The sequence below is a fragment of the Delphinapterus leucas genome, chromosome 20 (genome assembly GCF_059928025.1).
Source record: "Delphinapterus leucas isolate spDelLeu-1000000601 "Yukka" chromosome 20, BTC_Dleu_Yukka2, whole genome shotgun sequence".
NCBI lineage: Eukaryota > Metazoa > Chordata > Mammalia > Artiodactyla > Monodontidae > Delphinapterus > Delphinapterus leucas.
In genome coordinates, this window is record NC_143148.1 from 21,108,855 (window position 1) to 21,136,409 (window position 27,555).

At 54.6% G+C, this 27,555-nt stretch overlaps 1 protein-coding gene and 2 pseudogenes across 1 annotated transcript; 2 read left to right on the plus strand and 1 right to left on the minus strand.

Moving 5' to 3' along the window:
* Window positions 1-452: 452 nt before the first annotated feature.
* VSTM2B (V-set and transmembrane domain containing 2B) lies at window positions 453-26,501 on the minus strand. The gene is made up of 4 exons (XM_030761277.2): window positions 25,585-26,501; window positions 24,547-24,576; window positions 22,806-23,277; window positions 453-1,106 (listed from the first exon to the last, which is right to left on the minus strand). The coding sequence occupies exons 1-4, from the start codon at window positions 26,401-26,403 to the stop codon at window positions 1,018-1,020; spliced, it is 1,410 nt and encodes a 469-aa protein (XP_030617137.1). The 5' UTR covers window positions 26,404-26,501; the 3' UTR covers window positions 453-1,017.
* LOC149744625 (uncharacterized) lies at window positions 6,162-10,377 on the plus strand (annotated as a pseudogene).
* Window positions 15,739-22,565, plus strand: LOC149744626 (uncharacterized; annotated as a pseudogene).
* Window positions 26,502-27,555: the final 1,054 nt, after the last annotated feature.

Here is a 27,555-nt window from a genome sequence, read left to right on the forward strand (position 1 = left end):
CTCAAACTAGCAGTGAGTCCCACAACGGTAATCACACCTGGGTGCATAATCTCTAACTGGGCAAATGCATTTGCACAAAGAGTTAAGCCAAAAGGGAAAAGAATGGTTCTTGATCTATATCACACCTCTTCCCAGGACAGGAACTCCTTTCCTTCAGGACCCAGGCCGGGGGTGCCTTTCACTCCTGGTTCCATGAGGTTCCCTGTGCCGAGCAGAGGCTGGGCAAGCACTCCGGTCTACTCAGTGTGGCCTTGGCCGGGTGCCCTGAGCTGTCCTCCAGGCTGGGCCACAGCCAGCCGAGGGTGCAGCTGGCATCAGAGACCATGAGGTCATGGCATTCAGCATTCGGGCTGCTTTGGGCACCAAGGCTTAACATTCATACATGTCTGTAGAAAGGTTATTTCAAAGTTGTTTTTTATTCAACTGTTATTCAGCATTATACAATACAGTTTATAAACAAGTGTCTGACCTTGTTTCCAATCTTTATTTAAAAATAAATATTATTGACAGTGAATTTTAATTATGATAAGATGTATCTTTTTTTAATTAAAATGTCTCAAAAGAAATAATTTACTTTAATAAAAAAAAGAGAAAAGCCCCCAAAGGAAAAAGTAAATTAAAAATTTCCTAAACACAATAATCTACTAAAAATATTTTGCTTTGTCAGAAAGGCTTTAACCCAACATTTTTACATAGTATCCTAAAGATAACTGCTCAACAGTTCGTGCAAAATGAAGACTTGGAGGGAAAGTTTAGAAAAGAAAAATACATTAAAATAGAGAAATCATTGATCCCATGCATACTGCATGGTCCAAACTCCATCTTATTTGGAAACTAGATGCATTATTTTAGGTGGTCTACATTTGTGTAACTTCCCCAAAAATATGATTTATTTATTTTCCACGTGGACTTGGTCATGCTTCTCTGAGTCTGTCTGCGTCTGTCTGGCGACGCAGTCCTCACCCAGGGACTGGGCAGCCACGCGGGCCCACGCAGGAGCGCAGGACGGCGAGTCTGTCAGGGGCCCACCAGCAGGCGGAGGAACTTATGTACAGCTAACAGGAGCAGGGACAGGAGTGGGTCTGCGGCGTAGTTAGGGCCGGTGCCTGCAGGGGACGAGAGAGGGACAAGGTTAACACCTGATTCACCAGAACCCAGCGGCCTATGCACAGACGGGGGAGGATGAGCCCTCCCCAGGCTGGGCTCTTGATGTCAGCACCCAGCTGGTACTCAGCTGGCACGCAGCTGCTCTGCGCTCGCTTCCTATTTACCGACCGCACAGGAGCTCACCGTGGTCAGACACAGGGGTGCCCCTGCCTGAAGGGCGTGCGCTAGATAGTAGATCCAAAATCCAAACATTATTTTAGTTGAATAGGAAGACAATATGCTCCCTCTCCACCCCCACCCACAAGACTACGCTGCAAAGTGGCCTCAGTGTTTAAGGCCCGGCTCCCCACTCCTCCAGAGAGGCTCCGTGCACACAACTCCAGCCCCTCCAACTCCTGCCTGAACTGCACAGTTTTGCATTCACAAACATCCCGCTTGAGGCATCCTGATGTCTGTGCATGAGTCCTTTCCACAAACTGTCAGTCCAGCCCTTGGGGTCACAGTGGGGTGCTCAGCAATCACTGGCTTTGGAGGTGGGTGGGCCAGGGCCCCCCAGGAGTGACCCAAGCACTGTCCTGTTGGGAGGTCACTCCCATCTGCTCCTTCAGTGTGGCCTCCAACCCAAGCCTCTGGCCCACTCCTGGGACAGTAACACCGGGTCTTCATCCTCCTCACCTGGGCTGCCTGCTCAGCTCCCCATCTGTCTGTCATAAGGTCTTCATCTGGTTGGAAGGCCTCCTGTGTAACTGGGCGAAAGCGTACCCATGAACTCCAGGCTTCTCACCTGGGAGTGGGATGCTCCCTCCAGGGTTACCGAGAGGAGCCAATGTAGAAGCACCGTGCACGCCCCAGGTACTGCCCAAACCCTGGGGACATCACTACTAACTTGCATAGAATCGGGCTGCATCCGTGGAAGCAGTTTCCAGCCCCACCCTACTCACCTGCAACATATGGAGGCCTCTCCTCCCTTCACCCCACCTAGCCAACTGGGCTGGAGCTCCGTACCTGGGAGGAGAGACACAGGAGGCCCTTCCCTGTGCCAAGCAGATGGTACAGAGGTTGTGGCCACTTCCACTTAGCCACCTGCAGGAGCTGCTGCCAGGTTGGCCAGATTTGTGGCTTCCCTGACAAGGCTGGGCCTGAACCCACAACTTCCTCCCCTTTCCAGGTGGAAGAGCCATTTGTCTTTTCTATCCAAGGTGTTTCCCTCAATCCCAAATCATTCTTGTGTCCTGGGCCCCAGTCTCCCCTCTGTACAAGGAGGGGGTTGGACAAATGATCCAGGACCATTCTGGCTTGAGATGCCAGGATTCCATCTGTTCATTTTCAAAAAACAAGGGTTGTGTTTGAAGATCTGAAATAAAAGAGGGCATAGGCCATCCGCGGTGCCTGTCTTATCCAAGGTCAATCATTTCTGCACATAGTTCTGAGCCCCCACTGAGAAGCACAAGGACTGGAGAATCCAAACGTGCTAACCTTCCCTTAGGGTATTCATTTTTCACACAGTCGTCACTCCTGGCCCTCCGTGCAGCTTGGCCCGAGTTGACATCCTGCCTGTTGCCATCTGTCACTGGGGAGGACCACGGTGTGGTCACTCCAAAGACTTGGGTCTTCTTTTGCTGTTCTTCATTGCCACGTGTCTCTGGGAAGGATGAGGGTGGATGCAGTGACGGACTAGTTGATGGATGGCCAGATGCCTGGGTGGATTCACCGAGGCTCGGATGCATGGAAACAGGGAGGTAGCCAGCAGAGCACTGGCTCCTGGGCACACAGGGCTCATGTGGCCAGACCCGGCCCACTGGCTTCCACATCTCCTGGTGCCGATCTTTTTGCTCCTGCAAACCCTGACACTCAGGCCCGTGCAGTCGAGACAGAAACAAGCACGTGAGGCATTTAAAAGCAGATGTATGTGTGCAATAGAACTCCAGATCCTCAAGGCGCTTAGGGGCAGGAGGCATGGCAAATGGGCTGCGAGCCAGGCAAGGTGAACACTGCAGAACCGTGGGCACAGGAAAAGGGAGGAGAAATTTTAATTTGCCTCCAAATACTGTTGACTTGTCTTTCCCACTATTACAGTCTCACCTACTCACATTTAACATTTTTAAAAATTGCACGAGACTTTTAAAAGACCCTGGATTGAAACAACCAGCCTGCAACTGTGCTGGGCCAAGGCGGGAGCAGCTGGGGCTTGGAGGATGGGACTGGTGGCTCCCAGAGGCCAATATCTGGGGAGGGTGGACACCAGGGTCTTCAGTGTCTCTGCTGGTGGATGTCTGGGGGTGGGGGTAGCTAGGTTTGGCTCCTGGGTGGTACTTCATCCTCTCTCTGACCCAGCATCACCATACAGGGGACTAAGGGAGGTGGTATGGGGCAGTGGGCTGGCACCAGGACAGCTTCCAGGCCAGGTTGCTGTGTGACCTGGGCAACACCCTTCACCTCTCTGGGTCCTGTGGCACACTCCATAAAATGGGGATGTGCATATGCATGGCTCCATGAAACGAGTATGTGCAGAGCATGTCTCACCAGGTTGGGGTCCAGATTAGCAAGATCGTAGTGGCAGACTTCAAAAATGGCTACAAATGCCCCATCCTCCCTCATCTACTTGCCCCCAGCGTCCACACTCTATGATAGTGCCCTCGCACACTCACGCTGGGGCTGGCCACAGGACTTGCTTTGGCCAATGAATAGTATCAAATGTGAAACAAGCAAAGGCTTGAAAAGTGCACTGAGGCTTGCCCTTTCTCTGTGGCTCTTGGCACCCACTGCCATGTGAAGAAGACTGGGCTGGCTTGCTGCAGGATAAGAGCTAGGAGATACCCTAGCAGAGGTCCCTCTAGACCAACCAGCCCCCAAATGAAAGGGCAGATGACCACAGGTGCATGAATGAGCCTGACAGACACCAGCAGGAGAAACATCCAGCTGACCCGCAGAATCATGACGTAAACAGATGACTGTGGTGTCACACCAAAGCCACCAAGTTTTAGGTCTTGTGTTACACAACAAAAGCTCATTGATAGATACAATCATGTAAACAAAAGGGCCTCAAACAGTCTGGAAGTGAATAAAATGTCAATGAAACGGGCCACACAGTTCCTTTTCTGAAAAGTGTTGGAGAAGAACCAGTTTTGAGGGTTGTCCTCCATTTTTTTTTTTTTTTTTGTGGTACGCGGGCCTCTCACTGTTGTGGCTTCTCCCGTTGTGGAGCACAGGCTCCGGACGCGCAGGCTCAGCGGCCATGGCTCACGGGCCCAGCCACTCCGTGGCATGTGGGATCTTCCCAGACCGGGGCACGAACCCGTGTCCCCTGCATCGGCAGGCGGACTCTCAACCACTGCGCCACCAGGGAAGCCCTGTCCTCCTTTTAAGAGAAACATTTTCCGAGATAGAATAAGCAGGGGAAACTATCTCCCCAAGCATTTGTTTTCAAGATGGACCGACATGCCTGGACCTCAGGGCAAAGGAGGACTCAGGTTTTGGAACCTCTTGCTACATCACCCATCGGATACCCAAATGAGCCAGGGCAGACCAAGGAAGACTGGCTTCCAGGCTGCTCCTGGCGGAAGAGGGGTCTTCACATCAGAATGGGTTAGAATGCAGGAGTCTGGCAGCCCACTGTCCCCCTCCCCACATACTATCCACTTGGAGGGCCACTGACAATTGCCTAGTATCTGGCTGTTCCCCCAGACCTCTCAGCACCTGCTGCCCTAGTCCCTGTTCTCACTGTTTCCTGGAGCAAGCTAGGACTGCCCACTGCTGTCAGGGCTCACCTCGACCCTCCAGGGCAGGGGCCAGGAGGGTGCCTTTGGCGCCTCAGTTGAGGCAGGACCTCCTGTCTTGGCCTCTTTTATCATGCGGCACGGAGAGGTCTGTGTTCCTGGTGTTCCCGAGGACGTGGAGGCTGCTGTGATGACTGGTTGCTAACAATCTATTTCCCCCTTTCCTAAGGCGTACCGGGGACAGCTCTACAACACACAGAAGCTTGCTTATGTCACGGTTAAGCTGGAAAATCAGGCCGCTTGAGAGGTGAGGGAAGCATCTGATGGAGTAGTAGCTGATTCACTCTTTATATGAAACAAATATCACCATGTTGTTAATCATTCTTAAAGAAATCAAAGCTGCTCTGTGAATATTAACTTTTATCATGTGGATGGTGAGTGGGATAAGACTCACGCCAGAGCCATTTAAAAGGAGCTCCCAAAAATGTGGGCTCACCCAGACCCATGGGCACAGCAAAGGCGCCAGTCCAAGCAGCTTCCACTGGAAAATCCTGCTTCTCTATTTACCCAGCAATGGCAAAACTCCAAAGACCATGTTAGAAAACAACAGGGAACCTCTGGGGCCACTTATCACCTAGTGATGAAAGTGAAGGAGGCTTGGCTCCAGCCACCCTCAGGGATCCTCACTTTGCCCACATTGTCTGGAGGCCAAGGCTGTGAGTCTGGTTCCTGGGGGGATGCAGAGGTGGTAGCTGGACACACCCACTCTGGCCTGGACTCCTACAGGCCTGGGGGCACTGAGGGGACCACTCGCACTCTGCAGGCATCAGAATCATGGTGGGCTGCTCCCCAGCTGACCAGTGAGGATGGCTAGCCAGGACAGACACTGCCCTCCCTCCACCTGCCCAGCCCACGCTTCTAGAATCACGGATGGTTCTCTTGGTCTCAAGGGTAACTTCTGTCCCGGCTGTGGTCTGCAGCGCCTGTCATGCAGGCTGTGGATAGGAGAGAGCTGCAGCCTCTCCGCTTCCCCACTGCAGGCCTGGGAGCTGCAGCCGAGGGGCCAATCTGGGTCAGGAGTTTGCAAACAGTGCCCCTCAGAGTCTGGTATTGCCCAAAGGCTGTATTTTTTTGTTTTGTTTGTTTTGGCTATAGCTTAAAAACTAAAAATTTATTTCAGGTTTGAGAAGAGTAAGTAAAACTAAGATACATCTGAGGTCTGGTTCCACATGCAGGAATGGCTAACAGGCTGATTCTGCTCTTATGACCTAAGCAAATTTGGAGGTTCACTCTGTGGGTTTGCCCTTGCCCCCTCCAGCGCTGCACTAGAATATTCCCATGTTGAGTAGCCAGAAGAGAACTAGTCCAGACTCAGTGGACAAAGCCACTCCACCGGTAAGCATGGATATCCTAACATCAGGACTATGATGAGGGTCTGGAGGACAGATCCCTCCTCTGTGTCAAGAAGAGCAAGCCCACTTATGTCCATTCAGCATTTTGTGCTGTCATGACATGTCTTTTGAATAAGTGCTTTTTGGCTAAAAAAGTTAGAAAACCAAGTGGAGTGCCCTGGATGAGGTTCTTTCAGCGTGGATGTTGGATTCTATTCCTTTCCCCCTTTGCTGCCATCTGAGAATGAGAGAAGATGGACACCTCCCAAGTGGCAACAGTCTGAGCTTGGCTGGCCTTTATGGGCTGAACTTGGACATCCACTTATCATGGAAACCACGGTTTGTCTGCCTGGGGCAGCTGGGAACAGACCAGCTCTTACACCTTGTTCCCATCACTGGCCCTGCACCCCCAGCCCTGACCCAGCTCCATCCTGGACCCACGCTGTGAGTGTGGTGGTGGCCAAGCCCAGCCAAAGAGGAAGGCTCCCCTTGGAGCTTCCTGGGGCCAGGGTACAAGGAGTCTCTCTGTGCTTTGCAGGGGCTTGTGGAGTAGAACAGAGAGCGCTCTTAGGAGTCATCTTGGCTATGGTTAAGCACCATGCCGTTATCTGCAGGGGAGATGCATAAGGTCACAGAGCCCAGGGGCAACAGAAAGGCACCAAGTCGCCACTTGACGATTCAATCTGGACTGCAGAAGGGTCTGACTTGGTGCACACAGAGCTCTAAAAATTGTAAATTATAATCCAACATGTAAAATGTGGAGACTTCTACCTAAAAGCACAGATCCGAATGTCTACTGGAAAGGCCCAAGACACAGCAGCTCTGGGCCTGCTTAGTCACCAAGCTACACGACCAGCAGCTGTCTTCTCTGCAGGAATCTCCTTCTCACTGCTCTCTCCTGACCCTCAGCTGTGCACAGGGAGGCTGCCAGTTACCTCCCTGGCCCCCTGTGCGGTCAGGCCTCCCTTCCCAACCCGCCTCACTCACCTCCATCCCCCACACTTGGCCCTTTGTGGCTGACTGAGTTTGCAACCTCGGAGCCAGCTCTGGTGTGGGATCCAGGGGGCCTGGCTTTCAAGCCGACTTCAAACCTACACCACTGTGTGATGATGGGGAGCTAGCCCTCCTTGCCCTGACATTCCTGGCTTCCTGATGGCCACCTGCACCCACCCTACTCTGGCTCTCTGCCCTCTCCTGCACGCTGTGCTGGTTAGGCCAGGCGGCCCAGCTGCAGCTGGGTGGGAAGATGCCACCTTGCAAGAGGCTACTTCCGTTGTTGATGTTTTAATTTAAGCCTCTTCATGGATATTTATTCAAAGGGAGTCAGCAAGGAATAATCAAGCACTAATGGAATTGGACAGAATTAATTTCTGCCATAAGATTAATGTGCGCTGGTAACTAGGGCAAAAACTAGGAGCAACAAATGGCCTTGGGTTTTAAAGGAAATTGGAAGTGTGGGATGTGGAGATGCAAGAGAAGGGATGAGATGTGGGTCCCTCAGTCCTGTGTTGACCCTGCTCTGCTGGCCTGTCCTACCCCAGCCTTAGGCAGCTGGCTCCTGGGTTTGAGAACAAGCTGTCCTCCTGGTGGGTGACAGCATGTCTACTGGGAGTGATGCCCGCAGGGCAGCCTCCTTGTCTAGGCAGTGGGAGGAGCCTGAGTGCTCCCAGGCTGAAAGGGGGCAGACACAGGGGTCGCGCCTATTTTAGCCACGCCTCACTGTGCCCTCTCCCCTGCCATGGCCCCAGTGCAGCAGTGACCTCTTAAAGTGTTTTCCTGCCTCAACTGCCACCCCGTGCCTATCTCCCACCTTCTGACGCACCTGGATAACTATCCCTAAGGGGCAAATCTTCAATGGGTTCTCTCTGCCCTCAGGAGAAAGTGCTACCATGTCAGTGCCACTGCTGGGGCTGCTTCGTAATCCTCCCCAGCAACCTCACCCCCACTGCTCCTCTGCCACCAGTCCTGCGCTCCGATCCACTGTTCCCTGCCAGCACCTCGAGTGCACTCCAGGCTGACCCTGCAGAACCACTGAGTCCTCCTTTTTCTCTGTCTGGGTCTGACCTGTACCTCAAACCTGGAACAAGTGCGCCTCCTCCAGGCAGCCCTTTCTGAGCACCCAGACACAGAGGGCTTGGCACAAATGAATGTCTGTGTTCATGTGGCCCTTGCCCATGTCCCCTTCTCCCCCAGCCCCATAAATGGCTTCCTCACATGTCCTACCTCTCCAGCCATGGTGGAACCGCAGGTGCCAGAGGGCTGGCCCCAGGCCTCCTCCCCTCCTCTGCCCCCAGCAAGCAGCCCCACCCACATCCGGGGCTCAAGTAGACCAAGCCAAGCACTTTCAGGATAATGATAGCAAACCTGGCTAGCTCCTGCTGGGGCCAGGCACCGTGGCAAGCACGTTACTTGAAATCCCATTCTCTTCACTGCAGGAATTACTATTTTATCCCTATTTTACAGATGGGAAAACTGAGATCCAGAGAGGTAAACTGACTTGCCCAAAGCCTAGGGTTGATAGATAAAGTACAGGATGCCCAGTTAAATTTGAATTTCAGATAAACAACTGATAATTTAAGTATATATTGATCCCAAATATTGCATGGGACATATTTATACTAAAACGCTATTGACTGTTTATCTGAAATTCAAATTTAACCGGGTGTCCTATATTTTTATTTGCTAAATCTAGCAGCCCTACCAAGGCCACACTAAAATCAATGGCAGATCTGGGACATGAACCCAGACAATCTGGCTTCTGTCCACACACCTAACCACCACACACACCAACTCTCAGGGGTGAAGAGCCAGAACTCTTCTTCCCACAGTGCCTCGGCTAGACCACAGCTCCAGGCTGCTTCTAAGGGAGAGAGCATGGGAATGAGATTTTTTTTTTTTTTTGTATTTTAACATTTATAATGGCTTTTTAATGTGGTCAACTTTGTTGCTAGCTCCTTTCCAGCTTCTTAATTCCTTTGAAATGAAGTCTTGCCCCAGATGATCTTTTAATGGTGCCACTTAATGAAAATGGTTAACAGGCCTTTCCCTACGGTTAGGCGGCTGGTGTCTGCAGGGCCAGGGGCAGCCCTGACCACAGTATCAGGGTACTTCCCAGGCAGGGATGGTGGGGGGGTCTCTCTCAGTTCTGAGCCTCGTCTTCAGGGGAGGATCTCCCACTTGCCCATTCATATTCTTTAAACTTTGAGGCTGCGGGATGCAAATAGGCCTGTGGTCCTTGGTTCTTGGTGCTGAGAGAATTCTTTCCTTTAACCCTCTCAGGAGGCTTGGGGAGGTAGGAACCACTATGCCCTTCCACAGGTGAGACAGAGAGGTAAAGTGACTTGCCTAAGGTTGCACAGCTGGTAGGCAGTAGAGGAGTTATCTCTAGTTTACTCACTGGTATTTTCGAATCAAGTCCAGGACACCTTCCTGACCCTACCCTCGGGGAAAGGTCTGCCTCACCTGCCTCCACACTTGCCTCAGGTGCCCCAAGCTCCAGGCAAACTGGGCTGCTGCACAGAGACCACAAGTGCCCTCACTTTCCTGCCCCCCCAGGTCTTTGTTGGTGCTGACAGCCCTTTCCTGTTCCCTCCTGCCCAGAACCCACCCATCCTCTGCAGCTCAGCCCAGAGACACCCACAAGGTGACCTCCAAGACAGCTCTTAATCTGTCAGCTTCTCACCCCCGACCCACATTGCCCCAAGCCCACCCCTGCCCTGGTCCTTTAACCCTCCCTCTTACCACATCAGCGCTCAGGTTGGCCATGCAGTACTCCTGACTGGGCTCTCCACAGCCACTAACCCAACTAGCCAGGCAACTTCCTAGCCAGAGGCCAGAGTGCCCTTTTAAAATGCAAAGTACACATCATACCCCCGCCCCGCCATACCCCTAGAGGTTTCATCTAGGCTGAAGGCCTAATTCCTCACTGGGCCCCTCCTCAGCCCCCCTGCACCCTTACTTCTCCCTTCCGGGTCCAGCATCCTTCCACACTGCTTACCCCCTGTCCTCTCATTCACCACCTGCCCCTCCCCTCCATGGGGCTCCCTCAGACACCACATCCTCCTTGGCCCTGCTGGAGGCTCCCTTTGTCCCATGGGCTCCGGAGCAAGTCACATTTATGCTGGGCTGTGTTTGGGCAGCCACTGCGGTTTACCTGTCTTTAGACTGTAAATCTAAAGACAGGGGTAGAGTCCTCTTTTTGCCAAGTCCTGTGGTGAATTATCATTTTGAATTGCAAATTCAAGGAAGCAGCTTCAATCCTGCCGGGACTTGTCTCCCCTGTCTCCTCTGCCAGTGGGTAAACCCATCATCACCTAGCACCCTGCCCACACCTGCAGTGCTCACAAAGTATTTGTTGAACGAATGAATGGGAGTCTTTCTTAGACGCCTCCAGCAGTCTAAGCAGGCATGATGTGCGCCAGGCATCAGCCATATGCTTCATGTTTGTCATCTTAAACACAAGCTGTATCTTCAAATACATGCTGGGGCTGGAGGCCCATCGCTATCTGACCTTTCAACTGCCCAAGACTGTGTACACACATCTCTTTGTCTAACTTTTCTCAAATGAATTTCACCATTTTCCCTGTATTCCAATTTCTTCATTAAATAATTTTTGTTCTATTATGCCACGTGCAGCTTTATAAACCGCTTCAAATTTTTCCCTTAGGAAAAAAAAATTTATATACATAAAAATATAAAAATGTATTTGTATATTTTGTATAATTTATATATTTATATATTTGCATGTATATATATATATATATATATAAATATTTGGTCTAAATCAGTTGGTTTAAAATCTTTTAAAGCAGTGGAACTCCTTTTTCAAGCTAAATGCTGCGTGGAACCCCAATATTTAAAACCATTAGAGGGGGAACTTCCCTGGCGGTCCAGTGATTAAGACTCTGTGCTTCCAGTGCAGGGGGTATGGGCTCGATCCCTGGCTGAGGAATTAAGATCCCACATGCCGGGTGGTGTGGAAAAAAACCCACACAATCCCCCCCCCCAAAAAAAATTAGAGGCAGAACTGCTCTGGTTGAAGCTGGAGGTAGGGCTGGGGGCCCAGGGTTCCAAGGAACAAAGTTTGGGAACCACTCATTAGAGACTCTCCAGGGCCACTTCCAGACCTAAAACTCATGGACTTGTAGATGCTGGAGTGCTGGTGTGCCCATTACACAGATGGGGAAAGGGAGACCTGTCAGGGCTTCAAGTGAGTGGTCCCTTCCCCTCTTTGGAGCATTGCAGCCCTGTTTAAATCCCACTTGTCCCCTCCATAGCCTTTATGTCCCTTGAGGCAGAGTGTGCCCCAAATTCCCCAGGTCAGGCAAACAGTGAACACTCAGTTAATGCCTGCTCAGTGCAGGCTTCTCTCTGTGTGGGTCCAGGCCTCAGTCTCCCTTGTCCCACTCAGTGGAGCTGGGCCTGGCCAAGAAAAAGCAGGAATGACAGACTGGAAGCTCAAGGCTAGGGGAGAAGGGCTGCAGGTCCCTGAGGCCACACAACAGCAGTTCCTTCCTCTAGATTCCACCTGGGTGACACCTGGATATTTCTTTCTGTTTCACACTGAGGACTTTTCTTCAGAAACACAATTTAACTGAAAAGGTTAACACATTTTAATTACCCAGGGATAGTGCTCTGAAAATTCTATAACATGTGGGCTTCCCTGGTGGCACAGTGGCTGAGAGTCCGCCTGCCGATGCAGGGGACACGGGTTCGTGCCCTGGTCCGGGAGGATCCCACGTGCCGCGGAGCGGCTGGGCCCATGAGCCATGGCCGCTGAGCCTGCGGGTCCGGAGCCTGTGCTCCGCAATGGGAGAGGCCACAACAGTGAGAGGCCCGTGTACCGCAAAAAAAAAAAAAAAAATTAGCACAGAGGAGCTGCCCAGGATATGTCACACATTAAAATATGACTCTGTAGAATAGAATGCATTGTGAATTATTGCCTTGTGTATTTTTGGTTACATTAGTCTTTAACGTGACTACAGTTATTCATCTGCCCACCTGGAGATCTGATTTTTTTAAATGCTTGAAAAAATATATCTATATTAACTTTTATATGGGCAATAATCATCAAGTCTTGGCCAGGCTACATCCACCAGAGTGCCCGGTGTCCAGCAGAAGGAGGGGTCCCCTGCTCCTGCCCCTCAACAGCGTGTGACAGAGGTACCTTCTGAAGATTGAGGGATTCGGGGACCTGGGGCAGGCTGGAGACTGGCTGTGTCCCCTTGCTCTGCCCGTCCTTTCTGTGGCCTGGGACAGCAGGCAGAAGCATGACCTGGCATGAAATTCTGGGCCTAGCCAGTCTGTGCCATGTCACCACCTGGGACCTTTCTCCTTGTGGCCTCCCCTTCCTGGAGGACGTGGACTGAGTGTGCAGAGTGCAGGTGTGGGGAATGTGAACCCTAGGCACGTCTGCAGCCCCAGCCCCACTCCTCCTGCAAGGCCCATCTTGCATGCCGCATGCACTCAACTTCCCATCCGTGTTTCATGCACATATCCACTCATCCTTCTTTCTATCCCCCATTTACCCATCCATCCACCCAGTTACACCCTTTTCCCACACATTCCTTCCATCCATCCACATGTCCATTCATCCTTCCTCCCACCCACCCCCAACCTCAGTCATCCAGTCACACATCCTTCCCTTCACTCACTCATCAGATTCTTATTTTGCTACCCATTCATCCATCCCATCACTCATCCATCCAAACGTTTAGTCCAAGCCCTGCCATCTCTTGGCTGGATCACTGGCTCTAAAGTGGTTTCCCCACATCCACTCTGCTCCTACCTCTCCATTCTCCACAACTGCAGCTAGGGTGTCATTTCAAAAAGCATCATGCCCTGCCAGCCACTTGCTCCCCATCCATTGCCAAAAGCCAAAGCCTCCATCTCTATGGGGTTTGATCCCTGAACTACTCTTGACTTTAATTTCCCCCTGCACCCCTTCTTGCTCTCTCTGCCTTAGTCATAGTAACTCTTTGTCAGGCCTTGCCACAGGATCTTTGCACATGCTGTCCCCGCTTCCTGGAAGGCCCTACTCTCTCTCTTTCTCAAGCCAACTCTTAATCATCTCCCAGATTACGGCTTAAGTGTGATTCCCTCAGGGACCCTTTCCTGACTGGGTCACATCCCCCTATTCTTAGTTCCCATAGCCCATGGGTCCCTCATTTAGAGTGCCAGCAACAGCTGCAAATTTTTACTTGCTATGTGACTGTTTGATCAATGTCTGTCTCTCCCTCTTCTGACTCCCAGGACATTGTTGGTCTTATTCACATTGTGTTCTCAGTGCCTAGCATATTTCTTACACATAAGATGCTCAATGGACATTTTCTGAATGAATGAGTAAATGAATGATTGAACAAACCAGTGCCAGGCCCAGTGAATGTGCATGTGGGGTGGTAGGGATACAGACATGAGAAAGAATTGGGCCTGCCTTCCCAGGGCATCAGTCTGGATGGGGTGCTCAGTCAGGCCCTGACTCCAGGACAGGAGGGAAACGTTGGGGGCCTAAGAGAGCAGTGGGGCCCTTCTGAGTGCTCAGGATGAATGAGACCCCTTGGGCTGCAGGGTCAGGAAGACTTCCTCCCTCTGTGGAGTGATCCCCCACTACCAACCCACCCTGGCTGCACCTTTTCTGAGCCCCTTTTGTGTCCCAGCTGAGCCCTGAGTTCATTCTCAGAGTGCCTGCTGCTCAGTCTGGCCACCACTGCTGGGCCATCAGCTCCTCCCTGAGGCAGAGGTGGGGTCTATCTGACGCCCTGGGCAGCCCCCACCCCTTGGCCCTAGCCAGACCAGATATAGTTAGCTAGGAACCCCTACCCCAGCTCAGAATGAGCCTTGGAACTATGTCAGCTCCATCTCCCCGGGGGTTTATTAAGGATCTTTTCTCTGGGCTAAGCGGCATTTGTGTGATAATCAATTGTAGTAAGAGTCATTGTAAGGGGACTGACCTTGCAGCTGGGCTTTCCTGGCTTAAAGAAAACCAAGACCTTCCTGAGGAGAGCCGAAGGCGGCGGTGGGGTGGGGTGGGGGTGGGGGTGTGGCAGCAGAGGGAGGGGCTCTGGATCTTTGGCTATATCCATCCGTTAAAGGCAGGCAGACCTCCTTCCTGATGAGCCTGCAGTGCTGCGTGGGAGGGAGGCTCATGTGGGGCCTGAAGGGGTCCTGGCCTCCTAGTTCTGCATGCAGCCCGCTCTTCATCCTACCCTCTCCCCATTGGTCCCTGGGTGCCAAGCAGCACCTTTACTGGCAGTCATCAGGCTCAGTGAGCCACAGCGAAGGGATCCAGGCAGGTATGGATATGAAAGACAAAATGCAAGAGCACGTGGTGGAAGACAGTGCAGGCTTGAGCCTGCAACAGTGGCCCGAGCCCCATCACTTGACACGCCCATCCCTGCGGGGCAGCCGGACTCCCCACACAAGTGGCTCCATCTCGTGTGTGCTAAGAGTCCCAGTGAGGACACTGGGCACCTCCCCTCCACTTAGGCCGGCCCTGGAGGCTCTTTGGCTGCCTGACCGTCACTAGGGGTCCAGGTGCACAGATGTGATGGTGCAATGTGCAGGTGGGACACGAGGAACCATAGTGAACCTGTCCTTGCTCACCAAGGAGCTCCTGACTCATGCAAAATAGCCACCACCACACAAGGATGAGGACGTGGCATCAGCCCCATTTCCTTTCCTCCCCCCTCCAAACGGCACAGAGGGAGAAAGGACAAAAATAGCATCTCACTGAGCCACTGGCAATCTGAGGGCATTTTCTGTTCTGAAGCTCCATCAGCTCCTCTCCTTTAGCCCCACGACATGCACAGTGCATGGAGGGAGACACGTCTCAGAGCGAAGTCTCAAGATCGGAGCCCCTAGGCCTCATGAAACGACCCTGGCCAGTCAGTGCCATTCCCACGAATAACGCTGATAATAAGAATCAGCATCTACTGAGCATTTTCTGGGTGCCAGGCCCTGTGCTAAGCTCCACTCTTTCTGTGGATTATCTCCTCTGATCCCGCCCCTCGCCTTCTGGCATGGGTCACTGGTGCCATCCAGGTAACAGACGTGTGGGAGGCAGGAAGCGTTGGATCGGGATTCGAATGCAAGCAGCTGGACTCATGTGGAAAATGAGAAGCATAGTACTTACGAAGGGTGAGAGAATGAGGCATGTACTGTGACTTCTGGGTGGCTGGAGCTCTGTAAGTCCCAGAAATAGGGAGATTGGTTGGCATTCAAACCCTGGCTTGCCTACTAGCCAGCTAGCTGAACAGCTAGCTGAATGTGTGAAATGCAGAGGAAGAATTAAGTGGTTGGAAAAGTGGTAACACTTTCTCCTGAACTGTTGTCAGCCTCTCTCAGGTTTGTTTTGTTTTTTCCACCATAATGGGCAGCTCCTTTAAGAGATCTTGTCTAGGCCCTGACTGACCATGGTCTCCCCCCTTAACAGTGCTGGGTGTCCAGCTGGGTGCACTCGGGAGGTGCCCTGTTCACAGCTGGCCTTCACACATGAGTAGCCCTCTGGAAGGGTGGTCACTTCTGAGATGGACGGAGCAGAGCCTGAGGGCGTGGTTGAGTGGGTGAACGGTGGGGCCCCCCAAAACACTCTCCTTGAACCACAAAGACCAGAAGCCAGTCCAGAGTAGCTTTGATATTTCAGCCTGGGGGGTGGTAAGGATGGAATGGAACAACCAGTACTTTCCAGAAATAGCCTCACCCAGGATTGCAGATGCAGGGACAAGGCTTCACAAGGCCTGCCCCTCAAGGGCTGTCTCATGGAGGGGGTGGCGTGAGAGGGGGCCCGAGTGAGGTCCCGGCTGGCCTCACGCCCTCGCTGCCGCTCAGCACCCCTTGCACGGCTCTCTGTTCAATGGCAGCTAAACCCTAACCCAGAGGAGGCCGAAGTGGGTAATCCATGTTGTATTTATAGCACACCTTCCCTGAGAACACCAAAACCACCAACAAGCAGGCTGCTTCCCCCAGAAGCTACATCCCAGGGGAGGAGGTTTGTCATCCTTCATAAGGAAAAGGTAGGGATCAGCAGTTGCAGGTGCTGGGCCTGTTTGCTTGTAATCTTAAACTCTCCTGCAGCCCTTACATAAGACAAAACGAAGCTTCTCACTGCTTTGGAGTTTCCAAGAGATGCCTAGTAACAGTCAGCAAAGCATGGGGGAATAGAAAAGATGATGCTTTTTTTTTTCTTGTGCCGCAAAGGTGTCTTAAAACCAAGTCGGCATCTGCCATAAAGCTTAGAGGTTTAGCCCACAGCCAAGCCCTTGCCTCTGTCCACATGGGGCAGAAGTAATCAATATCATATTACAAAAGCTCTCGACCTCATTTATTCCCATGGATGCTTGGGGAATCCTTAATATTCAGAGCTTTTAAAATGTGTGCCTGGCATATTTAATGAGAAGCTTCTTGGTGGGTTCGGCTCCCAGTGACACTTAGAAAGCCTGGCTCTCCGCCCTTCCCAGGGGGCTGCCACCCTGGCTGAAGAAAGGGTCTGGGCTCTGGGGAGGGGACTGTTGGATGAAGTGGGGCAGAAAGAGTCATGGGGAACTGCAGAAAGGGGGGACATCAGTGAGATGTGTGTGTGGCATACACTAAGTACTCAGTGAAAGGCAAGTATTATTTATCATTATTACAATCCTTAGTGCAGCTGTTTCATCCTTAATTTGGGGTCTCCCTGATGCTGAGAGAACAGCCACACAGTGAGCCGACTAACTGCTCGGTGATGGACAAAGGCCCTTCCATTTGGTGTGACTTTCTCAATCCATGGGGCACAGAGTGGGGAGGAAAAGAGAGGCCTCCAGAAACTTCCCCAGGACTGACCTAAGCAGGACAAAGCCCCAGGAGCCTCTTTCAAGCCTGAAATCACACACTGCCTACAGGAGGCCTCCTCTGATTGCCTCAGCTGGATTGGGGCTATCCTCCCTCGGGACTTCCACTAACACAGACAGCTTTGTCCTGGAGTTCCATGGGTGCCCTTGATGCTCTGAGCTGAGTCTGTGACTGCCATCACTGGTTCCTGCTCATGGCAACCATGGGACTGGCTGACGAGGGAGAGGACGCCATGTAGTTGATAATCACACACGTTTGCCACTGATGTGGGTGCCTCCTGTCAGCTGTGAGGCTCAGCCATTTCCTTTATGAAATCCTTTAATTTTCTCTTTCAGGATGCTCAGAGAGCCTCACTTTCTCTTCTCTGGGACAATTTTTGCCAGATTTATTTTCTCTTTAATTATGATCCTTGTGTCACATCAGAGCTTGAGGGAAAAGTGGATTGTTTATTTAAGGTGATGGTTTTCAGGTCCTTGTGGGCCTAGGGAGATGGGAAGACCAGGTGACTGCTGCCTGGCTTTCTGGCCTAGTTGGAGACCCTCCCCACTGCAAGGAGATTCTCCCTGGTCACGCTGGCATTGTTTCCGCCAGCTTTGTCATCCACCAGGGGCATGGGTCGAGAGTAAGTGCCTTCACCTCATCCACAGTCCCCTTCGGTCACGGTTTACGGTTGCCATGGCCACACCAAGGATGCTCCTCTTGATGGCTCCCAGCAGTAACAGTTTCTCTAAAGCCGAAGCCGTCACACCTATGGCCTTGGTTGTCTTTCTCTCATTACTAATTGAAATATTGAGAGCCAGTTCTCTGTGTGGGCACCAGGCAGCAGTTTGCCACATCCAGCTGGTTCTCTGTAGGGGCCATGGTGGCTCTTCTTGAAGCCGGAGCCCCAAGGCTAAGTATAGGTTCACACGCCACAGAGCTGATCCCCAGGTCCCTGCAGAGGGGAACCTCTTGCCAACATACAAGCCATTTCAGTTGCAAACTGTATTCTATTAAGGCCACACTTGGCTTCACTGTGGCAACTTTCCAGCTAGAAGGGTTTATCTGGAAGATACCGTTTTGTTTTCTTTCTTTTCTTTCTTCTTTTTTTTTTTCTGGAAATGGCAGGCAGCAACAAAGTGTTCATGAAATATTTTCAGTGTTCAGATTAATTAGGAGTCAGATTTATGAACATGGCTAAGAAGGAGCCCAATCTCCTGTGCTGGCTCTGCTGTGTTAATCTAGCCCATGTTATTTTTAAGCACAAATATCAAAATGTCTTTTGACAAATGAGATGTGAAATGAATGAGTTTTGCACATAAACTTTTAGTGCAAATATGTATTTGGCTACATTGGGCATGTATGGAGCATAGGAAGGCTTTTCTGGCCTGGCTGTGCAGTAGCTAAAGTATGAAGTTCTGAGTAAGTACCCTCATCCCTTTCCTAGCATTCGTAAAGAGGCTTGCTTAAAAAACACAGCAACACAGTGTTGTCTGGGGCTTCTGACTTTCTCCCAGGAGCAATTGCTTAACAGGTGACTGTCTGGGGAGGTGGGCTGGGACCAACTCTGAGGTTGCCAATCTGAAACAGCTAGTGTATCCGCTCAACCCAGGCCTTATGTGACCTCTTTAATTAGAAACTCAGTTCTGGGTTTGTCTTGGAGTTGGGGTGGGGCAGAATTCATCTTCCTCCCTTGAGAGCTGGGTTATTCCCTTTGTCCCTCCAGATCCACCCGTCGGCTTTCTCCACTCTGCTTTGAGCCCCTGCAAGCTGGCTTGTATAGCCTGCATCACCTGGTACCCTTACCCTCCGTGCCCAGGAAGGTTTGGCCAATGGGAGGCCCTGACAGGGAACTGGAGGGCAGGAGAAGAGTGAGGTTCTTGCTGGTCTACTGTGGGTCGGCTGTGTCCCTCTCCCAAGGCCTCAGCTCTTTCAAGGGAGGCCTCTCCGTCCAGCTAACCTCTCTGGGTTCTGCTAATTGCTCCCTCCCCTTGCCCCTTTCAGGCCCTTTTAGGCCAGTGGCTCTCAGTGCTACTAGCCCTGGGGACCAGTTCTCATCCTTAGCTGTCCTAACCTTGTTCATGCCTTTAAAAAATACTCTCACTGCCTCTCCTCCATGACTCTGCTTGAGTGTGCCATCTGCTTTGCCAGCATCCTCACTGCTATACTCTGCAAACACCCTTGCCTGGTAACCAAGGGGCAATAGTCCTTCCTCGTCCCCTCCCCTCTAAGCTGCCAAGAACTGAGAGTGGGGTGAGGAGGGTGGGGACAGCGGGGGGGGGAGCAAGACTGAGGTCACCGCCTCGAACTCCCTTTCTGACTCACGCTGGTGGTGGCTCTGAGTGATTGGCTGGGCTGCTGCATCCCAGGGAGGCTCGGGAGGCCCAAGCGCTGCTCGACAACACAGCCCTATAGAAAGGTTACTAATGCTGTGACTCATAACACAGTCTGCAGTCTTCATTCCGTCCACAGCCCACAGGCTTGGCAGCCTTGAGTGGTGAGGCGAGATGGGGCACTTAAGATGGTATGGGTCCCTCCTTGGGATCAAGCCATTCAGGTATGTTTGTGGATTAGAAGTCCTCTAATCCACTTCTCCATGCCCAGAGTGGGACACAGAGAGGCCCACAGCACAATGATTCTCCCAAGAGCTCACCTGGAGAGTGGAGGTTACAAGCCTTTTGGTCTTCCAGCTGAAGGCCCCACCTTACTGGCCTTCCAAACTGGAGATGGAGAGAAATTTGGGGTTCTTTCTGAGATATGTCTGCATGGTTACTGGCCTGTTCAGGAGCTAGCAGTGGTTTTGGGGCAACAGAGACCTTAGGGGCCACCATACCCCTATCCTAGTTGCGCTGCCCTGTCAGCCCTGGTGGGAGCCCAGCTGGCTGTGCTTTCTGGAGGGAAATGAACACTCCTTCCCACTCCAGGGAGGGCAGAGGGGTCGCCTGCCTGGGCTGCTGCCCTTATCCATGTGGGCATTAATATGCTGTCCTGTGGCTGGCAAGTGCCATCAGAACTGGGCTAACCTGAGGACCTTCCAGAAAGAAGGGCACTGTCCATGCCACCTTCCATGGTTGGGTTCCTGCTATAGCGATGAGTTACCGTGGAGCCTCCTTGTTGTCGAGCCCAGAGACTGGACATCTGACCAGCCATGGCAGGCATAGTCAGGTCAGCCTTGGTTAGCCTCAGGGGGTCAGGCTCTGGCCAGGGGGCAAGGGAGATGCAAGCAGGAATGATCTCTTTTCACATAGCGCTTCCTTGACCAAAGGCTTTAATGATCCCTGTTGCTCCACTCAGCATTCAAGGCCCTCCACAGCTTGCCAACCACCAGCCACTCAGCTTCATCTCCCGCAACCTCTCCTCTTTGGCCAGAGCAGATAATGACCTTGGTGATAACAATGAGCCTTATACAGCAATTTCCATTCTGAGTTCCCTCTGAGGTCAGGGATTACTAAAGTATTTCTGAAAGAAGTACTTTCAGAGATGGTAAGCCACTTGCCTAAAGTCACACAGCCAGTAAATGAAGGAGGCACAATGCATATCTGGGCTTCTGGCCTTCCAAATCCTCTGCTTTGCCGCTCTACTCATGGTCTATGGGATATCCCAGAGGAATATTCCAGCTCAAGACACACACGTTTACTTGCTAGTGCCCAAGGGGATGGGGCAGAAGGGTGTTTTCTTCATCAACTAAGCCAGTCACCCTGCAAGTGAGTAAGCACTTTTCCAGTATACGTACTGTGTGCTAGTCAGAGATGGCTACGTGCCCCATGATTCAGGCTCCTCTTCCACCCTGAATAGATGAGGCTGGATAACAGTTGCCAAGCTGAGGACATTTTCTAGCCTGCCTTGCATCTGTTGAACAATCTGACTGAGTTCTGGCCAATGGATGAGGGTGGAATTAACATTTACCAGGCCTGGCCTTTAAAAACTTCCTTTGTCATTCTCCATATCAGCTTTTCTCTGAGAGAATTAAGCCCTACCAAAATGATCTGAGTGGCCATTTTCTCAATCTTACAAGAATGACAGATAACTAGATCCATTCTAAATGCATAAGAAAGAAGTCAATTCATCACATGTAATGTGTGCCTTAGAGCCCTAGGGCTTGGTTTGCTCAGGGAACTGGGTTGAGAAGAGCTGCTTCCATTCTCTTTTCCCTTGTTTGTGGGCTGTATGTTGATGCCCAGAGTGAGCTTGGAAGCCACCTCTTAAAGATGGTAGAATTTCTGTCAGCCTGAGTCCCTGAATGACTGCATGGAACAGAGCCACTCCTCCCCCCCCCCCAGTGATGTAAACCAGAAATAATACATTTGAATTGTGTTAAGCCTCTGGCATTTTGAGGTTTTGCACAGCAACTGGTATTATCTTAAACTAATATGGGGGAAAGCTCCAAGACAGGTGGGGGAGTTTGGGGAGAGGACCTCCACAGGTTCCCAGCGGACCCACCTTCCCCCACAGTCTGGGGGAAGGTCTTGTGGAGCCTAAGGGGGACGAGGCCTCCAGATGTAGCCAGCAGTCTGAGCCACATGGAGAAGCTCCCACAGGGAGTATAACTTCGTGAGAAACAACTGAACTGATGTGGAAGACAACTGGCAGGGTCTGAACTGCTTGAAGGCTTAAGAATCAGCCAGGGAGGGAGGCTAGGATGCCTGTCTCCTCGGATTCAGCAGAAGAGCCCAGGAGCCTGCATCCTTATAAAGTGCTGATGCTGGTGGCAGGTGGTCTGTACTTTAAGGACCATGAAAGTAGGGCATGACAGTGTGCTCCCCGCCCCCCAGTAGGTTTATATACGACTGTCCCAGAGCCCAGCCTCCCAGTGATGCAAGGACAGTAGAGATGCTCTCTATGGGACTATGCATCAAACAAGACTGAGAGGGAGTGATGAGCCTAAAGTCAGACACAGAGAGTGAGCACTGGGGCTGAGCTCACTTCTGAGGCCCCATCTTTGAGTTGGGAGTGGGGGATGCCTTGGGAGGAAGGGCACATTGGGCAGTAGGCCCTTCCACCCTCCATAAAACCCCACCACTGCTAAGCAGCCCCGCCTCCTCCAGACCTGCCTGCTCTGCAGTCAGTCCATTGTCCTTACTCCCTGTTCTCTGACTCCCTTCTCAACATCACTCCCTTCCCCTTCCCCCAACCCTCTCAGCTCCCTAGGAGAGCAGGCCTTAACCTCTGGGTGCGCTTCTAACAATAGTAGGGCTCCATCCTCACCCCCAACCCCCCACCACGAGGGCCTAAAGCAGACTGGAGTGGTGAGTTATAGCAAAGCTTGTGTCTAGGACCAGCCTGGAGGTAGCCAAGGAGAGCAGAGCCTACACAGCCAGGCCGCCCTTGTTGGCTTGAACAAAGTATGTCTGTTCAGTCCAGTCAGGCACCAGCCAGACTTACCAGACCTGAGTTGTAACCACCTCCTCTCACTCTAGACTGAGTGCTGGTGCCCACCCTTTAGGCGCTAAGGGTTCCAGGAGAAAAGCAGGCCCACTGCCGTCGGAGGGCAGCCCGCAGGGTTCAGTTCTCCCAACGCAAGGAGGGCTCCCCTCCTCCAGCCCGTGTGTAGCGGGAAGTCGCTGGCTGGGCAGCGCGCACACTCATAAACACACGTCCCGAATGCTCCAAGCGGCCAACAGTGAAGGCAGGAAAACAGCAGGAAGAGCACAGAAGCGAGGCTGCGGAAAACGCTCCCAGGCGCACCCAGATGAACCACCAAAGACTCTGCATCCGCAAACTACCCGAGCTGGACCACCCCTCCGGCGAGAGCCACCCCCGCGCGAGCGCGCCCTCTCGGCGCCACCCTTACCCGAGCCGTGCCTCTGGCGCAGAAAGACCGCCTCACGGGGTGGCGGCGACGCTGACGAAGCAGCGGTCGCGGCCGCGACAGTGGTGGCGGCTGCGTGGGCCGCGGAGTTGGCGGCGGCCTCGGGGACTCCGGGACCCGGGGCGGCGGTAGGGCTCCCGGGAGGCGGGCTTTTGTCGCCATGGCCGGGCTCCGAGGTGGCCCGGCCCGCGGCGCCGACGTTGTTGGCATTGGCGGCGCTGGCGGGACCGTGGCGACGCGGGCCGCTGCTCTGAATGTGGGACACGGCTTCGGCGGCCTGCATGTTGGGCGGCGCGAAGCGTGAGAGCACGCGCAGCAGCGCCTGGGCCTTGTGTTCCTGCGTGTCGTCGTCGCCGTAGTCCGACACGCGGCACTCGTAGACGCCCTCGTCCTGACGCCGCACGGCCGACAGCCGCAGCCGGTGCGAGATGTCATTGCCCTGGACGCGCACGGTCTGCAAGAGAGCGGGGGCTGGGGTCAGAGGCCGGGATGGGCAGGCCCGTATTCCGCGCTCCTGGCCAGCGTAGTGCAGCTGTGCCCAGCCCCGCAGGGCGCTCCCAGGCCACAGCACCCCAACACTTCTCAGACCCGGCTCTGCCCATCATCACGATTCAGGTTTCCTTCACCCCCGTGGCTCCCCAGTGGTATGGAGCTCCCAACTCTGAGTGGACCCTGGGTGGCCCTGCCCATTGCATCGAGTCTCCAGCTGCCCCATATCTTAAAGGAGTGCCTCAGGTTGCCCCCACTGCTCATACAAACCTACCTTCGCGTCTTCCCATAGCTTTCCCTTCAGAGCCGCAGAACCCACCCCTTCTTCCTCCCTCTGGCACCTTGGAGAAACCTCAGGCTCGGCCCCGCATCCACTGTGAGGTATGGCCTTACGTCAGGTCCTCCACATCTACTCGTACTAACGTTCCTTAATTCTAGAATCCGGTGGACCGGGGTGGTGTCCGTAGGAAAGCCGCCTTGCCCTCAGAGTGCGCATATATACCTGCTCCCGGCTCCAGCCCTTCTCAGCTAACCCTCCGCCCTCCCAAGGAGGCAGGTGGTGCAGAGGCTGCTCCCAGACCCGCTCAGTCCCTGCTACTTATGAACTTGCCTCTCCGCGGCAGCATGAAGCTCCGGACAAAGCTCATCTCCCTGCCGCCTGGTGGAGACGCCAGGGAGCAACAGCTTTGTAGCCCTCACCGAGCTCCCAGAGAACCGTCATCTCTGAACCGAGCATAAGACCTGGTCGTCTCCAGGCCCTGATACTTCCACGCTCCAGCTGGGAAAGCTTGGGCACGTCTCCTCCCCAACACTGGCAAGACTCCTCCCCCTACCACAACTCCCCAAGCCAGCCCACAACACCCCGGCACCGCGACCCGCAACCCAGGCGGAGGAGAGGGCTGCAGCGGAGCGCCGGGTGTGTGCAGGGCACGAGTGGGGGCCACAAGCCTAAGCACCGGTCGCAGCTAGGGCAAGGAGACTGAAGGAGAATTTTACAGGGACTGTACAGAGGAGGAAGGAGATTCAGGCCTGGGACCCTTGATTTACACGAAAGAGAACCCTATCCGCTACCGGTGACAGAAGGCGCCCAGACACGCCAAGCAGCCGACAATGCAAGGCTGCGAGCAGGGCCCTACACCGCACGTCCGCTGAGCCTTTCTAAAAGGGAGGAAGCTGCGGGGCGCAAAGCGGCCAGAAGGGGTCTCCCGCGGCCCGCGCTGGGCTCAACACTTACGCTGATTTTAGTTGCGTCCTTATTTGTTACCTAAAATGCAAAGAGGGAGAGAGAGATATTAGGCTGGCGGCCTTCAGGCTCAGGGAACTCAGATGAGCCTCCTGCAAGAGGATCCTCCGCAGGCGGGCTGGGACTCGAAACCGCTCGGGAGGTAGCCACAGCTGAGGGCACGAAGGACATCAGGATTTTCAGGAGTTTTACCCTGAAGGAAGCAGGGCTTGCAGCTAGCATGGCGCCCGGCCAAGGAGGGGCTGCCCTAGCACACCTGCCTGCCAAAGAGGGGAGGCTGGATTGCCACCCGGTGGGAAGAAAGGCCAATTTCCCTCTGGAGGAGCATCCTCATTCCCTGCCGTGTTTCTCTAAACCCCTTGGATGGAGGGGCTGGTGTATCTGGACAGGACCCAGTGGGAGACGTGAGCAGTAACTAAGGGTGGGACTCTGGGTAGAGGGTAGGTAGGTGGTGTGTGTGTGTGTGTGTGTGTGTGTGTGTGTGTGTGTGAGAGAGAGAGAGAGAGAGAGAGAGAGAGAGAGAATGAGAGAACGCCAGTGCTAGAGACTGTGGTTTAAGAGGCAGATGGGCAGTGGGGGAAGTCCCTCTGATCCTGCGGGGGCTGGAGGTAATCTGTACGCCGTGCTCTGCCGGCCTCTGGAACGCAGCCCAGAGGAGCTTAACTCCTTGGCCCCGTGCCCTGGGGACCTCAAAGTGGCAGAGGGCAGGGAAAGCCCGGCCCCAGCAAGGGGTCTTCTTTCAACACCCAGCACCCATCAGCCTCTGGGCCCGCAGCCAGCAAGAGCAGGCGAACTGGATGAGGTGCGGCTTCTTAGGGGCTAGGCGTGGAGTTCGGGGAGGTTTCCGGCGAAGGAAGTGAATTAACAGGATCTGGGGGTAACAAATGCTGCTGTTGAAGGTGCTGTGGGCATGGGGAGGGTAGGAAATGGGTTACACCACAGGGCGGCGCCCTGCCTTCCTCGCCCGGGTTACCCCAGCCGCCCGACACGAGCCGGGTGAGCACGGGCGCCGCGTGGGCGGCCGGTTACCTTGCTCCGGGCGCCGGGCACGCTAAGCGCCAGCTCGTGCAGCAGCTCCCGGGGCGGCTCCTTGAGGTACCACCACTGAATCTCCAGCGAATACGAGGTGGCTCCGCTAGCCCGGAACGCGCAGGGCATTTCGATGTCGTCTCCCTCCCGTACTGTCACATCTTTGGGGACTTCAGTAAATGTAGCTGGGGGCGGGGGAAGAGAGAGGCGTGACCAGCTGTGGGGCGGAGGCCTGGGGCAACCCCAGGCGAGACGGTCGGTCCCCGGCTCGCTTGGCCGTGTGCTTCCCACCCCCCAGCTACTCGTGTGGCCCAGGCGCTGGCAAAGTTCGGTCGAGCAGCTGCCGGGCCGCAGGGGAGACCGGCTACAGCTGCAGGCTGCTTCCCTCCAGATCGCGAGGGGCAGCAGGGGCGGCTTACGCTTCTTCCCCGCGCCTGGCCGCACTATCAGAGCCAGGCTGGGGCGCGCCAGCTCCCGGCACCCCGCAAGCAGCCTGTCCGCAGTTGGAGCCCCGGTCCGGCTCCGAACGACCCGGGCGCGGGCGCCAGCGATGCGGCGACCCTTTGCCTCTCTCCACCCCCTACCCCGCCGGGCCCGGGCTGCACACCGGGATTGCTGGAGACTGTGAAGCCTTCCCCTTCTCTTTCTCCTCCTCCTCGGCGACAAAGGCAGGCTGGCTGTGGCGGCCCCGGCAAGGACCCCCGAGCCCCCAGCGGCAGCAAAGTTCCCGCGCTCACCGTCGGCCACGAAGAGCAGCAGGGCGTGCAGCAACAACGGCGGCAGGTATCCGGGGGCACCGAGCCGGTTCCTCTGTTCCATCTCCCGCAGGGGGCGCGGCGGCGACGGGAGCGCGGGCGCGGAGAGGCGGCTGTGGCGGCAGCTCGGGCTCGGATCCGGCTCGGGCTCGGGCTAGGACGCCTCCGAGCCTGCCATGGCCCCGCGCGGCGCTCCCTCCCCCGGCCGCCGGCGGCCGCCAATCAGCCCCGCTCCCTCGCCGGCTTGCCCGGCGCGGCTCCGGCTGGGGGCGCTGCTCGGGGTGCGCAGAACGCGAAGTCCCGCCGGGAGGCTACTGGCGATCGGTCCGCGCCTCCCTCTCTCTGGTTATACACTGGACCGATGGGGACCCGCAATTCAGTCTCTGCCCGGCGGGCCGGTCAGGGGCTGGGCCGCCCCGGGACCCATCCCTGGCCAAGAGAGTGTGCGCCTCGGAGCCGAGAGCTTCTGCCTCTCAGTTTCCTTCTGGTTTGGCTCCCGACTGCCACCTCCTCCGCCTCCCGCCCAGCCCTCCCGCTGTCGCCTCCGCCGGTCCCTCCTCGGCTCTTTCTGCAAGGCAAGTGGGCGCTCAGCCGCGGCGCGCAGACCTGGCGTCCGACCCAGCGCAGCGCCGGGGAGAGAGGGTCCGGCGTGGCCGACCCAGAGCCGGAGAGAGGCAGGAGTGGGGGAGGGGAAAGAGAAAGGGAGGGGGCTGTCAGTGGCTGGGCACTGTGCCACCTCCACCGCTGCATCACCCCTCCCTTCCCCTCCCCTCTCCTCCCCTCTCCTCCCCTCCCCTCCTCTCCCCTCCCCTCCTCTCCCCTCCCCTCCCCTCCTCTCCCCTTCCACAGCAGGCACCGCCCCCGCCCCGGAGCGCCCCCCCAACCCCGGTCGCTTGGAGGGACCACAGTCTCTCTGGTTGGAGCGCAGCTGCGCCCCGCACCCGCTTTGGCTGGGGGGTCCTCCCACCAAAACTCTCCCTTGCTTCTTTCCAGCCTCCAGAGCCGGAGACGGCCGCTTATCCCTGCGCCCCGCGGGTTCCGAGGCCCTCTCCGCAGACCCCCGCCCTCAACTTCTTACCCCGGTTTGGGCAATAAGCTGCCCCGGTCTTTGTCCCAGGCCCAGGCCATGGCGGGTGGGTGGGCGCCGTGGGCCTGGGAGAAGGGCGGAGCGCTGTGCTGGGCCGGGGACGAGGCTGGGTGACGGCGGTAGCGCCGG